Source organism: Vicugna pacos, chromosome X (assembly GCF_048564905.1).
Source record: "Vicugna pacos chromosome X, VicPac4, whole genome shotgun sequence".
NCBI lineage: Eukaryota > Metazoa > Chordata > Mammalia > Artiodactyla > Camelidae > Vicugna > Vicugna pacos.
Genome location: NC_133023.1, coordinates 58,771,727 through 58,786,218, shown reverse-complemented (window position 1 = coordinate 58,786,218; position 14,492 = coordinate 58,771,727). Strand labels below are relative to the sequence as shown.

The 14,492-nt window shown below is 32.1% G+C and overlaps 1 protein-coding gene across 7 annotated transcripts in view; it reads left to right on the top strand.

Annotated features, from left to right (window-relative positions):
* Nucleotides 1–14,492, top strand: part of ATRX (ATRX chromatin remodeler) — a 237,155-nt gene that overhangs the window by 147,923 nt on the left and 74,740 nt on the right. For all 7 annotated transcript variants that reach the window (XM_006218905.3, XM_006218906.3, XM_072955836.1 and 4 more), the window contains 6 exons: nucleotides 743–880; nucleotides 2,151–2,326; nucleotides 3,510–3,627; nucleotides 9,828–9,958; nucleotides 10,492–10,580; nucleotides 10,709–10,881. In XM_006218905.3, the coding sequence (XP_006218967.1) occupies nucleotides 743–880; nucleotides 2,151–2,326; nucleotides 3,510–3,627; nucleotides 9,828–9,958; nucleotides 10,492–10,580; nucleotides 10,709–10,881 (825 nt within the window). The remainder of the gene's footprint in view (nucleotides 1–742; nucleotides 881–2,150; nucleotides 2,327–3,509; nucleotides 3,628–9,827; nucleotides 9,959–10,491; nucleotides 10,581–10,708; nucleotides 10,882–14,492) is intronic.

The window sequence follows — 14,492 nt, the reverse complement described above, 5'->3', positions numbered from 1 at the left end:
TGACAACTTCTTTTGTCTTAAATCAGTATTTAAGTAATTTGGGTGTATGTTAACCAGCAAGCAAATTGTGTTTATGAGATACTTTAGCAAAGAATACATGTGTTATTTTAATAAAATAAGCTTATCTATTTCTTTTGGAAGAGTCACTCTGAGCGGTGAGATCTTTTATAGCTTGTAAAGTGTTCTCCTGAATACCCGTACCCATGTAGCAATCAGTTTAGCTGTACTTTATCAGTCAGTTTTTTCCCCAGCAATGAGTATTAGTTATTTGGAAAAAGTGAAATAGGAAATACTGCATGGCATATTGTGATTTATATATTATTTCTTAAAATATAACTTTTGAAATATGTCATATATATATAAATTGCTCTTGGTCTTAGGCAGTAGTTTTAACTTGGTGCACTAGTGCTAAAATTTATCTCTAGATACTGTTTTTCATTTATAAAATACATTTTTTTTAATATCCCAGATCTGCTGGGATCTTTTCATCCTTGTGATTACTTTTATTCTTGCCTATTTTTGTTCTCATTCAGAGGACCTTAAGTATCATCCACAGTAGTACTTTAATACTCTACTGTTGGGATGAAATTAATCCTAGTTAGTGCCACATTAACCAAATACAGCAACAGATAAAATATAACTGTTCTTTTATCTTCCCACAAGAGCAGCATTGTAAAATGATTAACTTAAATGGATTATATTTTTAATTTTATTATATATTAATTAAATGTTGTTTTTCTAGGCCCTGACTTTGTTGTTTGTGATGAAGGCCATATTCTAAAAAATGAAGCATCTGCTGTTTCAAAAGCTATGAATTCTATACGATCAAGGAGGAGAATTATTTTAACAGGAACACCACTTCAAAATAACCTAATTGAGTGTGAGTCAATATCTATAGTTATGCTATAGAGTATTGGCATTGTCTCCAATATATTTTTTGCCACTTTGCCATCTGCTTCTCTTCTGTTTATTCTAGTATAGTCTCTGACTATGATCTACATAGGTTCATGTTAGTCTACTGTGAAAGAATACCATCCATTTCAAGTGGAAAGGTAAACCAGAGTCAAGAAGTGTGCCGTTTTGAGTGTTCAACTATAAATAGAAAATTTAAAATATATAAAAAGTATCAGAAATCTTAATGATTGATTTAAAAGTACACATACGTTTGTGACTATTCAGGAGATACTATAACAAAATATATCTGTTTTGTGGGATGTACTGATAGAAAATTGAAAAGAAATGCTAAGCCTGAAAATTTTAGAAAGGTGGAGATTGGAGGAGGAGAGCTGTGTTGAATTGTAAGGATACAGTTTGCTGAGGCTCAGGACAGATGATGTAAACCCAGGGAAGTGACTTGTGAATTTCCCTCATTTTCATATATGTGTGGTTACACTAAAGAGGAACATGAGTTATTTGGCAAATCACAAATTGAAATTTCCCATTGTAATTCATTCTAATGGCTTTTTGTTATTTTTATGTTATTTCTTTTCCTTTAGTATATTCATAGTAACTGTTTTCTGTTTTATTACTTGTAATACTGGTTATTGTTTTACTTTGTTTACATTTATCTATAGTATATATCTATGTTTTATCTTTATTTTTGTCTGTTCATGTCTCCCCTTTTTCTGTTGCTCCATTTATAGAGTGTTACCCTATTTCACATTGTGGTCCTATATAATTAAGGCAATTGATAGCTCTGTTAAGGACTTTCAAAGTAAACCAGTTAACACAAAATGTGATATAGTAGCTTATTACCTGATTTTATTATTTTGATTTTTTTTTTTACACAAGATACCCTACCCTGCTGACAATAAAATCATGGATAGGATTATAGAGCACTTGTTTTCCACTCCATATCTATTATAAAGAATAGTGAGTTAGAATAAAATGTTCTTAGGTATGTTTTTAAACATTCATGCCTAGAATTTAGGGATGAGTTTTATTTGAAATTTCTCGTCTGGTTTAGGTAATCCAGTTCTGTATCAGACTTATAACCAGTGTTTATACACACTCAGTTTGGTGTTTTTCCTTTGTAGCTTAATTCTCATGCTTCCATGGCATGCCTTTTTGACATGAGGATTTTATCAGAGAATTTTTTTCAGTTCTTTTAGCCATTACTGTTGTTAATGAACTAATATCTTCTTTCTTAGATCATTGCATGGTTAACTTTATCAAAGAAAATTTGCTTGGATCCATTAAGGAGTTCAGGAATCGATTTATAAATCCAATCCAAAATGGTCAGTGTGCAGATTCTACCATGGTAGATGTCAGAGTGATGAAAAAACGTGCTCACATTCTCTATGAGATGTTAGCTGGATGTGTTCAGGTACAAGTACATTCCATAGTAATAAAATATTGTTAATTTGTTATGTTGCAATTGCAAAATGTTTTCTGAATTTAAACTTAATTTTGTGTTTTCTGTCTTCTTCTTTCAGTATATAGTTTTACAATTAAATCTCCTTGCACTCTCTTCCAAAGTTTATACAACATTGAACTTAAAAAAAGTTTGGAACATAATTGATTAATTCATTTGCCAGGTGTAGGGCTTCATATGGTAGTGTGTTAATGTTTAGATTTTCTCATCCTTAAGATAGGGAGTATGAAAGTAATCCTGAAGAAGCAGTTTTACTGATTTCAAGTACATACAGTAAGGTAAATAATAGTGTTGTTTACATAAAGATCTTCAATAAACCTTTGTTAATAAGTAGATAAGTATGTAGAGACTAAGCAGTTAATAGTCTCAGTTCTGCACTTTTTCTTAAGGTACTAGATACTAAGGTAGCAACAAAGATGTTGTAACAAATGAGATAGGCTGTCCTTTTGGCTAGATATACTACCATTATATAAGGTAAAGTCCCCTGTTTGTTCAGATTGGTCATACATTCTGCCTCAAGTTATGTGTTATCCTCTTATTGGCACATCTTACCCAAAGGATAACCCAGACTACATCAGACTTTGATACATTGGTTTTACTGTATAATTAAAGCAATTCTTTTTGCCAGCACTACTTACTATATCCCCTCCCCGCCTTTCTTTTCTTTTCTTTTCTTTTCTTTTCTTTTCTTTTCTTTTCTTTTCTTTTCTTTTCTTTTCTTTTCTTTTCTTTTCTTTTCTTTTCTTTTCTTTTCTTTTCTTTTCTTTTCTTTTCTTTTCTTTTCTTTTCTTTTCTTTTCTTTCTTTTCTTCTTTTCTTTCTGTATAATGGAGATCATTTGGAACCCTAAATTGCTCACTTGGTAATTTAGCCACTTCAATTTAATACCTCCTTGGGGTGTTGCAATTTTTTTTTTTTACCAGTGCATCATATTGCATAGTCAGATGAAATACATTAACTACAATTATATGGGATCATTGTATGATTAAAGAGGGTAAACATGATTAAGTAAATGTTTTCTTACCTATTCATTTTAAGTGTAATTTTAGTTGCAAGCAATGATAATTCTTAGCGCAGTTAATTACTGTCATGTATTTAGGTTAACTAATTTTCATTGTTTTTCTTATTAATTACAGAGGAAAGATTATACAGCATTAACAAAGTTCTTGCCTCCAAAACATGAATATGTGTTAGCTGTGAGAATGACTCCTATTCAGTGTAAACTCTATCAGTACTACTTAGATCACTTAACAGGTAACAAATACACTGAGTTGTTTGTTTTTAATTTCTCTCTTAAGACATTCTTTTTCTGAAGAATGCTATCTTGGTAATTTTACCATGTCAGTTGCTCTTTTGCAATTTTGCATTTGAGTAAAATGAGTATGCTTATTTTGTAAAGGCACAAAATATTTCTACTTAAAAAAACCCTAATATTCTCAAAATAAAATTATGAAACAAACTGATGAGAAGAAATAGATGGCGTATGTCATTAATGCCTTAATTTGTAAAGAGCCTTTATTTCAGAAATATTATATATGTGAATAAATCCATAAAAGAAGATACATAAAATTCCAGTGTATTATTAAAAATATTAACCTAACCACATTAATAATGAAAGACATGTAAATCGAATCTGTGAAATCATTTCTTAGGTATCAAATTGACGAAGGTTGAAGGAAAAAAAGGCAAAATATAAGGCATGGCATATATTATACTCCCAGTGTTTCAGTAAACATAAACACAAATGCATAAAATACACAGAAATGTTAATAACAGATTATTTTCTGGATGATTTCATTATGATTTCATTAAACTAACTTTGTTAGTTTACTTCTTACTCTTTTCTATGTTTTTTTAAAAAATAGTGATTAGGTATTGTTTCATCATCAGTAAACTCGTGTGTTTGTATGTTTTATGTGCTTGCAGTTGTCACTGTTCTCAGAACAAAACCTTAATCTCCATTTGGTCTGACATGAGATTTTTTACTTATTGGTCACGTTATTCTGGCACCTTTTCCCAAGTGATGTGCCAGATTTATTTAGGGGATACAGGCTAGAAGGTACCCTTCAGCCATTGTGGATACAATAATTGATCAAAAAATAATGAAGGGTTGAGTTGTATACATACATGTTAAAATGATACTTCATATCATATCAGTAATTAAAGTAATACTCTTTATAACAGTATATTTTAGAAAGTAGAATAATGATGATGGTCTTTATTGTTCTGCTTTGGGGAAAACAGGATTTGAATTTTTATATTGTATAGAAATGCTTTTTTGCTATATTATAAAAACAATTTTTCTACTGACTTTTGGAAGATCATTTCTAATAAGACACACATTTTCATTTGTCTGTCAGTCATAAGCTGTTGGATCTATTGTACCATCCTGTTTTTTTTTTTAATTTTTGGGTTTTTTTTGGGGTAATTAGATTTATTTATCTATTTATTTATTTTTTTAATGGAGGCACTGGGAATTGAACCCAGGACCTCATACATGCTAAGCACGTGCTCTACCCCTGAGCTGTACCTTCCCCCTATATCATCTTGTTTTGAATAACAAAAATTGCAGTGATAACTAAGTAACCAAATATAGTCATTCCAATGAGAGTTACTGTGTAGTTTAAGAGGGATGTCCAGACCTGTCTTTCATTAATCTTAGTAATATAGGGTACTAAATTTGATCATTTGATATTTTCTCCATTTAAAATTTTGTTTTATCTTAGAGAAAATGCTAGCTGTTTTCAAATATTAGAGAATCAGTTGTCTTTAATAACAACAAAATGTTAATAGCTCATGTATAGATATTAAAATGTACTCTTTTGAGAACAGTGCAGTATTTAAGAATTAAGGGGGCCTCAGTGTGACTTTAATAGGAGTAAATATCTAAAGTACTAAATTGCCAAAGCTTCTAAACTCTGAAAGGTATGATTGTTAAATTATCATCTGGTGCCATGAATCTTTCAGTCATGAGAAGGTATTGGGTTTTCCCCCTACTAAATGTGATGTTTTATTTTCCTTAAAATAGAATAACCAGAGTTAATAGCCTCCTTGAAAAAACTTCCATAAAAGGCCAAATGGGTTAAATTAAAGGCTACTCTGTATTGATTCTCAGTGCAAACCATCACAGTATTTCTCCCGGAATGTCACCCACCTATCTCACTTGCATTTAGAATTTTTGGTATTTAATGTATTACATATTACAAACGTTCTTTGTTTCTGTATTTGACTCTTTTTATATTCAACTTGGCTTTAAGAAGTTTACTTAAATTTTGCTTTTAATACTAGCAACAATTCAATGTTAATTTTATTTATTTATTTTTTTAATTCAATGTTAATTTTAGTGGCGATAATTTATAATGTGTTTAATATTTGCAGAATTAAGGTCATAAGTACTACATTTAATGAATTTCAAGAAAATTAATTTCCTCCTAATTTTCCTTTGTTCTCTCCTTTTTAAATATAATTCTGCAGTCTTCCTTTTACCATCGGGTATCAGTTTACATTTACATGTAAGCCTCTGCCTTCGGTAAACACTTTAGGTTTTACAAGTGTGGATACTTAGTTTTAAAACAGCCTAATTTTAAGCTTAAATCAGTATTAAAATCTATACATTGTCTTAAGACATGAAAAATGCAGCACATTAAAAAGACAATCCACAGAATGGGAGAAAAATATTTGTAAACATTAACATTAAGAATATATAAAGAACTTCTATAATTGGATGACAAAAAAGCCCTAACAACCCAATTCAAAAATGATCAAAGGATTTTAGTAGACACTTCTCCAAGGAAAATATACAGATGGCCAATAAGCACATTAAAAGATTGCTCTAGATTATCACCAGTTATTTGGGAAATGCAAATCAAAACCAAGAAATACCACTTCACATCCAATAGGATGACTATCAGGTAAAGAAGGATAAGAAGTGTTTGCAACGATATGGAGAAATTAGAATCCTTGTGCATTGCTGGTGGGAGTGTAAAATGGTGCACCTGCTGTGGAAAAAATAATATGGCAGGTCCTCCAAGAGTTAAATATAGAATTACCCTATGATCCAGCAATTCCACTTTTAGGTAAAATTCCACTTTCAAAGTAATTGAAAGCAGGAACTCAAGCAGATACTTACACACTCATGTTTATATAGCAGCATTACTCATAATAGCCAAAAAGGTGGAAGCAATCCAAGTGTCTATCAACTGATGAATTAATGAACAAAATATGTGTGTGTGTATATACACACACAAAATGGAATATTACTTTCTTAAACAAAAATTCTGACACAAATGAATCCTAAGCAAAATAAGCCAGACACAAAAGGACAAATATTATATGACAACACTTAGAAGTACCTAGAACAGTCAGATTCATAGACACAAAAAATAGAAAGGTGGTTGTGAGGCTAGGGAAGGGGGGAGTGCAGTTATTTTTAATGGGGACAGAGTTTTTGTTTAGGATGATGGAGAAGTTTTAGAAATGGAGAGTGCTTATGATTGCACAACATTTTGATTATACTTAATGGCACTGAATTGTACTCTTAAACATAGAGGGCAGTAATAATCCTTTTGTCTCTAAAAATGAATGGGTCTAACTGCCACACTTTTAGAGATTGACTCAGTAGATCTGGAGTAGAGCTCAGGCGTCTGCATTTATAAGCCCTCTAGGTGATTTTGATGTACCCTCTGCTTGAGAACCACTGCTCTAAATGATGCTCAATATCATTGGCCATTGAAGTACTGTAAATCAAAACCGGAATGAGATACAGGCATACCTCATTTAATTGTACTTCACAGATACTGTGGTTTTTACAAATTGAAGGTTTGTGGCAACCTTACATTGAGCAAGTCTGTCAGCACAAGTTTTCCAACAGCATTTGTTCACTTTTTCATATCTGTGTGTCACATTTTGGTAATTCTCACACTGTTTCAAACTTTTTTGTTATTATCTGTTACGGTGATCTGTGGTCAGTGATCTTTGATGTTACTATTGTAATTATGTCATCATATCACCTTCTCTGATTCTCACTTCTGAGCCCCTCTATATTACAGGGACCATTATGGTTGCATTTGATCCACCCAGATGATCTAGGGTAGTCGTCTTCATTTTAGGGTCTTTATCTTGATTGCATCTGCAAAGTCCCTTTTGCCATATAGAATAAAATTCATGAGTACCTGAGATTTGAATGTGGATATATTTGAGGGACTGCTGTTCAGTTTACCACAGACCCCATGATAATAACATTTTATATAGAAACCATAGATGTAAATGTAAATATCAGATTGTCATGCTTAATTCATTATATATTTACCTGTTCTTTTTTGTACTTATATTTCCAAATATAGCTATTTGGAGTCAAAACTTTTTTTTTACGAAAGAATGATTCAATAATAATTGCCAATACTCTGTTGTGTAGAGAATGTTTTTCTGTGGGTATTTATTTTGCCAGCTCATTAGCATATCATTTTCATGTGGTTCCCATTCCCCACAAAGAATATCACCTCTAGTACAAATCAGTACTGTCTGTAGAGGAACCATCAGTTTTTCCCCTTTAAAAATTTCCTGCCCTTTTCTACCCTAACCAGTTAGGTAGGCCTAAAAGTCTTATGAAAATTTTCTATAATAGAAGATGATTATGATTGGTACAAGAGTGGTTCTTACCCCCCTACAAAACAAAAATTGACTTTTTTTCTGAACAGCTAGGCAGATCAACAAGGAAATAGATTTGAAAAACACTTATAAATCAATAGAACACTTCATCTAACAAGAGCAGAATACACATTGTTCTCAAGTGCACATGAAACATTCTCCAAGATAGACTATATTTTAGAGCATAAAATAAGCCTCAATTAATATAAAAAGATGAAGTCCACACGAAATATTTTCTTTAACCACGTTAGGGTGAAATTACAAACCAATAACTGAAGGAAAGCTAGAAAAAGCACAAATATGTGTAAATAATATGCTCCTAAATAACCAATGTGTCAAGATTTCACAAAGGAAATTAGAAAATACTTAGAGATGAATGAAAACAACACAAGATACAAAAATATGGGATGTGGCTAAAGTGATGCTTAGAGGGAAATTTATTGCTGTAAATGCTGATGTTAAAAAAGAAGAAAGATCTCATAAAAAGGAAGAAAGATCTCAAACTTATAATGTAACTTTCTACCTTAAGAAACTAAGAACAAACTAAACCCAAAGCAACTAGACGGAAGGAAATAAAAAAGGCTAATCAAAAATAAGTATAAAGGAGAAAAAGAAAACAGAAAATCATTGAAACCAGAAGTTGGTTCTTTGAAAAGATCAACCTAATTGATAACTCTTTAACTGTACTTACAGAGGAGCCCCAAATAACTAAAGTTATGAATGAAAGAGCATCACTATTGACCTTACAGAAATAAAAGAATTATAAGGGAATACTATGAATAGTTGTATATCAAGAAATTAGATACTTCATTTTCACAGCAATGATTTCTATTGTATACAGTAGAAATACCTCTAATCAGGCAAAATAATCAGTACTAGATTTTTATGGATTTTTATTCATAATTCATATCATTACTGAATTTATTCTTGTCCTTCATGGAGGTGACTTACTAATTAGCAGTGAATTTACATATTTTAAAACTTGACAGAAAAATGTTATTGCTTAAATGCTGTTTCTTTTTTAAAATCAGCTTGGTTCTTTTGCATTTTACCCCCTTGATAATTTCATGTTAATGAAATATGCATTCATCTCATTTTCACTTCATTTTCATAGAAAAATACAATTTTGTTGAAATTTACTCTGGGCAAAAGAAATCTTAATTTTTTCAACATGAAAAACATAATTTTTTGAAGTACTTTTTTGGGTATAAGAGTAGTTGGAAAGAGTAGCTGAAGTGCTGCATCCAGAGAGTGGCTTTATCTAAAACACGAATTTGTAGTCTAGAGTCCATGGATAGAATTTAAGGGTGGTGTATAAACCCGAATAAGAATAAATTACATGTTTCCACTAACCTCTAACAAGAATATAGCATTTTGCCAATTATTAATGTAGACAAAAAACCATTGTAGTATTAGTGATAACTGATTTTGTTACCAACAGAAATCAGAAATATTTCTACATATATTGTTGTTACTGGTATCTCAAAATTATTTAAAAAGTATTTATCAATACTTCAAAATTTCAGGTAATTGTTACACTTACTGCTATATTTTGTAATGTAATGCATTAATAAGGTACACATATTACTATATCCAGATTTTTAAAAATATTTTGATAATTTGTATATAATAGGTTTCTTTTGTAATCCTGTTTATATGTTTCAAAATATTCTAAGAAAAAGGGTCTGTAAGCTTCTCTACATGGCTAAAGGAGTTCAAAGCACAGATAAAGTTAAACCCCTAATTTAGAAACACTTGGTTGAATTAGAGAATTCTTATGTCTTAACATTAGTTTTTCTTTTGATCAGGTGTAGGTAATAGCAGCGAAGGGGGAAGAGGAAAGGCAGGTGCAAAACTGTTCCAAGATTTTCAGATGTTAAGTAGAATCTGGACTCATCCTTGGTGTTTGCAGCTGGACTATATTAGCAAAGAAAATAAGGTAAAACAACTAACCTAAAATTGATTAAAAGATACCTGTTGGAAGCAGAATAACCTTAGGAAAAAGGCTGATCTATATAGACTTACTGTATATTCAGATTTTCTTTGGCTTTGTGGCATAGTAATTCAACCTATTTTATTTCTAGTTAATTCTATATGGTTGAATGCATTGTGATTATAGAAGGAGTATTAAATGTTGATCTTAACATCTTGTGTAACTCTAGTAAAATGATCAAAACTAAGAAATTAACATTGGTCAGTATTATTAACTAAACAGTAGACCTTAAATGGATTTCATCAGTTTTTGTACTTATTTATGTCCTTTTTCTTTTCCATGATTCAATCCAAGACTTAACATTGCATTTAATAGTGATATCTGTGATGTCTCCTTTATTTTTTTCTACTCTATGAGTTTCTTAATTCCTCCTTATCTCATAACAATTAACTTATCCTTAAATGAAATAAACATCATTATAATTTACAGTATAAGTTTATTATAAGCTATTAAAACATTCATCTTTTTTTTTTCTCTAGGGATATTTTGATGAAGATAGTATGGATGAATTTATAGCTTCAGATTCCGATGAAACCTCCATGAGTTTAAGCTCTGATGATTATACAAAGTAAATTGAGTACTTTTTGTGTCCTGTGTTGACACGTTTAAAATCCATGCTTGCTGGTTATCCTCTGATAATTGGCACTTGTATCTTTCCTGTGTTTTCCTAATAGTTTCAATTTGTTCTTTCTTTAGAAAGAAGAAAACAAAGGGGAAAAAGGGGAAGAAAGATAGTAGCTCAAGTGGAAGTGGCAGTGACAATGATGTTGAAGTGATTAAAGTCTGGAATTCAAGATCTCGAGGAGGTGGTGAAGGAAATGTGGATGAAACAGGAAACAACCCCTCAGTTTCTTTAAAGCTGGAAGAAAGTGAGTCTAATAAATGTTGCCTTTATCATGGACATTGATTTTAAAAATATGTCATTATAAAGTTAGTACTTTTTTCAGTTATTAATTATCCTCACTAGTTGGCTCAAAGGAACATCTTTCCTCAATTGGTGAACATCTAGGATAATCAGATACACACGATAACAACAAATATTTGATAAATGTTTAATTACAAGCAAGCCATTATGTTCTCTCTGGTATTTAAGAGGAAAGGGAAAAAGAAAAACTAGCATTTATTTTACATGTATGTACCTAAACTCTATTATTTTCACTCCATATGTTAGCTAACTTAATTCTTGAGTGGCCTTGGAATGCTGTTATATCTTTATTTTTATAAATGACTGGTAGAAGTAGGATTCAGACCAATTTCAAAGCCACCATGGTATTTTCACTTAACTACATGTAAATAACTGGAAGCATTTCATAATCAACTATAATTGTAATTAATTTTATACAGTAAAACTAGTTTTAGTCTTTTTCTTTTGTAGTTCTTGATAATCTGTAATTAGTGTCTGCTTTAGGTTTCCTCTGTATAAGGTATAGTTTGTATCATCTACTTTGCTTTCTCTTGTGCATGAATGTACAGTCAGTGAAAGTCTTTCATTGAACTTTCAAATGGCTAAAGTTGTCTTTGCCCATATTTACATTTGAAAGATTAATGTTGAGGTTCCGTATCATTCTAGTGCAGCCTGACTGGGCATTTAGGAACTCTAATGCTGGGGACAGATATCTGAATATTTGAAATACCAAATATCTAAAGACAAAGCAGTGTAAATGACTCTCAATATTTGGCATTTAGGAATCATGGAGCAAAGCAGTAGACCACCTCTGAAGAGAAGAGAGATGTGGGTGCCAGCTAGGTGAATGATCTTGTACATAGAGAAGCTTAGCTGGTCTCAGGCCTGCAGCTGAACAAATTTGGTGATTCCCCGATGAACATTTCTCTTGTCAGTACCTCCTTGGAATAGACAGATGGCAGCCTAACTATAGACTCTGGCTTAGTTTTCTAAGAAATCAAGGGAATAGTAAAAATTAAACTGTGAAATTTCCCTCTGTGTTTTTTCCTCCTGTTACCCCATAAAGGCAGTTTATTATCAGTGTTCATCTTCCAAAGAGTAGTAAAGAAATGGTTATAATTAAATTAAGGTAATAGGAAGCTCCTGTTATCTCCTCCCCTGCTCTCCTGATCTGCATTTTCACTTAAATTCTCAGTCTCTCATCTCATAATTAGAAATAAATAGTTTAAACTTTATGTGTTCTGGGAATGATTTTCTTAAAATATTCTTGTTGAAATTTTTCTCATAAAGTATGGTTGAGAGAGAGAGGGAGTAGACTATGTCTCATCCTGTGCTCTAAATGGGTTATATAAAAGTATGCTGAGGTATTGATCCCTTCATCACTTGAAAGTATAGCTGAAGTCTGACAAAGCTGGGTCACCTCCAGAAATGAATAGTTTATCTTCCAGTTTTCATGGTGTGCTATTGTAAGTATTAGCACTTTCCATATATGCCACAATGTGAAAAATGTTGGAAAGAACTGGGACAGAGAGTAGGTGGCTATAAAAACAGACAGGGAGTGCTGTGGGTTCCAGATGACACACTTTGCCTACTTCTGTAGCATGTTTATTTCCTTTTAGCTGTGAGCAGTCAAATAGAAGTCATTCATATATGGATGTATTTTTTATTTTTGCAGCTAGGTACATGTATAATTTATCCGAAACATTTTCCAGAATAAATAAATGATAAAAACCTATTTTTGTTTTTTAGATCTAGATTAACTCTATATAAGGCTGAGTAGATCATAGCATATGAACATACATAACACATATCTGGTACTATGTAACTTTAAAAAATCACTTTCTTACAGTAAATGTAAGAAAACCTGAATAGAAAGTATTAAAGGTCCAAAGTGTTACACTTGGAATTTGAAATGGATATTAAATAAGTAGATGGCTATAATTGAGCTATAATATGATTTCCACTGCATATTTTATTTTTACTGCAAAGAGTTGATGTTTAATTCTTTTCCAGTAGCTTTCTGAATTTTTTGAGAAGCAACATCTTGAATAAGTCGCTTAAGATTACCTTACAGCATCCGTGTTTCTGCGTTTTAGTTTAGTATTTTATTAGGACAGTTTTATGATGAAGAAATAACTTTATATAAACTACTTAAAATAATGAATTTATTATTATTTCAGTACAATCATATCTTGTTTTATTGCATTTCACAGATACTGTGTTTTTTACAAACTGAAGGTTGGTGGCAACCCTGTGTTGAGCAAGTCTATCTGCACCCATTTTTCCAATAGTGTTCGTTCACTTTGTGTCTGTCACATTTTGGTAATTCTTAGAATATTTCACTTTTAAATTATTATTATGTTTGCTGTGGTGATCTTTGATCAATGACCTTTGATGTTACTATTGTAATTGTTTTAGGGAGCCATGGATTGCACCCATACAAGATGGGGAATTTAATCGATAAATATGCTGTGCCTGTTGTGACTGATCTATCGACGGGCCATTCCTCCATTGCTCTCCCTCTTCTCAGATTTCCCTATTCCCTAAGACACAACAATATTGAAATTAAGCCAATTAATAATCCTACAGTGGCCTCTAAGTGTTCAAGTGAAAGGAAGACTCGCATGTCTCTTTCCTTAAATCAAAAGCTAGAAATGACTGAGCTTAGTGAGGAAGATATGTTGAAAGCCAAGATAGGCCAGAACTAGGCCTCTTGCACCAGTTAGCCAAGTTGTGAATTCAAAGCAAAAATTCTTGAGGGAAATTAAAAATACTACTCTGGAGAACACACAAATGATAAGAAAGTGAAATAGACTTACTGCTGATTTGAAGAAAGTTGTAGTGATCAGGATAGAAGATCAAACCAGCCACAACATTCCCTTAAGCCAAAGCCTAATCAAGAGCCAGGCCCTAACTCTCTTCAATTCTGTGAAGGCTGAGAGAGGTGAGGAAGCTGCAAAAGAAAAGTTTGATGCTAGCAGAGGTTGGTTCATGGAGTTTAAGGAAAGAAGCCATCTCCGTAACATAAAAGCACAAAGGTGAATCAGCAAGTCGTCATGTAGAAGCTGCAGCAAGCTATCCAGTAGATCTAGCTAAGATCTTTAATAAAGGTGACTACACTAAACAGCAGGTTTTCAATGTAGACAGAACAGCCTTATATTGGAAGGAAATGCTATCTAGGACTTTTCATAGCTAGAGAGTTGAAGTTTCAAAGGACAGGCTAACTCTCTTATTAGGGGCTAATGTAGCTGATGACTTCAAATTTGAATGGTCAATGCTCATTGACCATTCTGATAATCCTAGGGCCCTTAAGAATTATGCTAAATCCACTCTGCCTGTGCTCTGTAAATGGAACAACAAAGCCTGGATAACAGCACATCTGTTTACAACATGGTTTGCTGAATATTATAAGCCCACTGCTGAGACCTGCTGGTCAGAAAAAAGATCCCTTTCAAAATATTACTGCTCATTGACAATGCATCTGGTCACCCAAGAACCTCTGATGGAGATGAACAATGAGATTAATGCTGTTTTCAAGCCTGCTAACACAACGTATATTAGGATCAAGGGGTCATT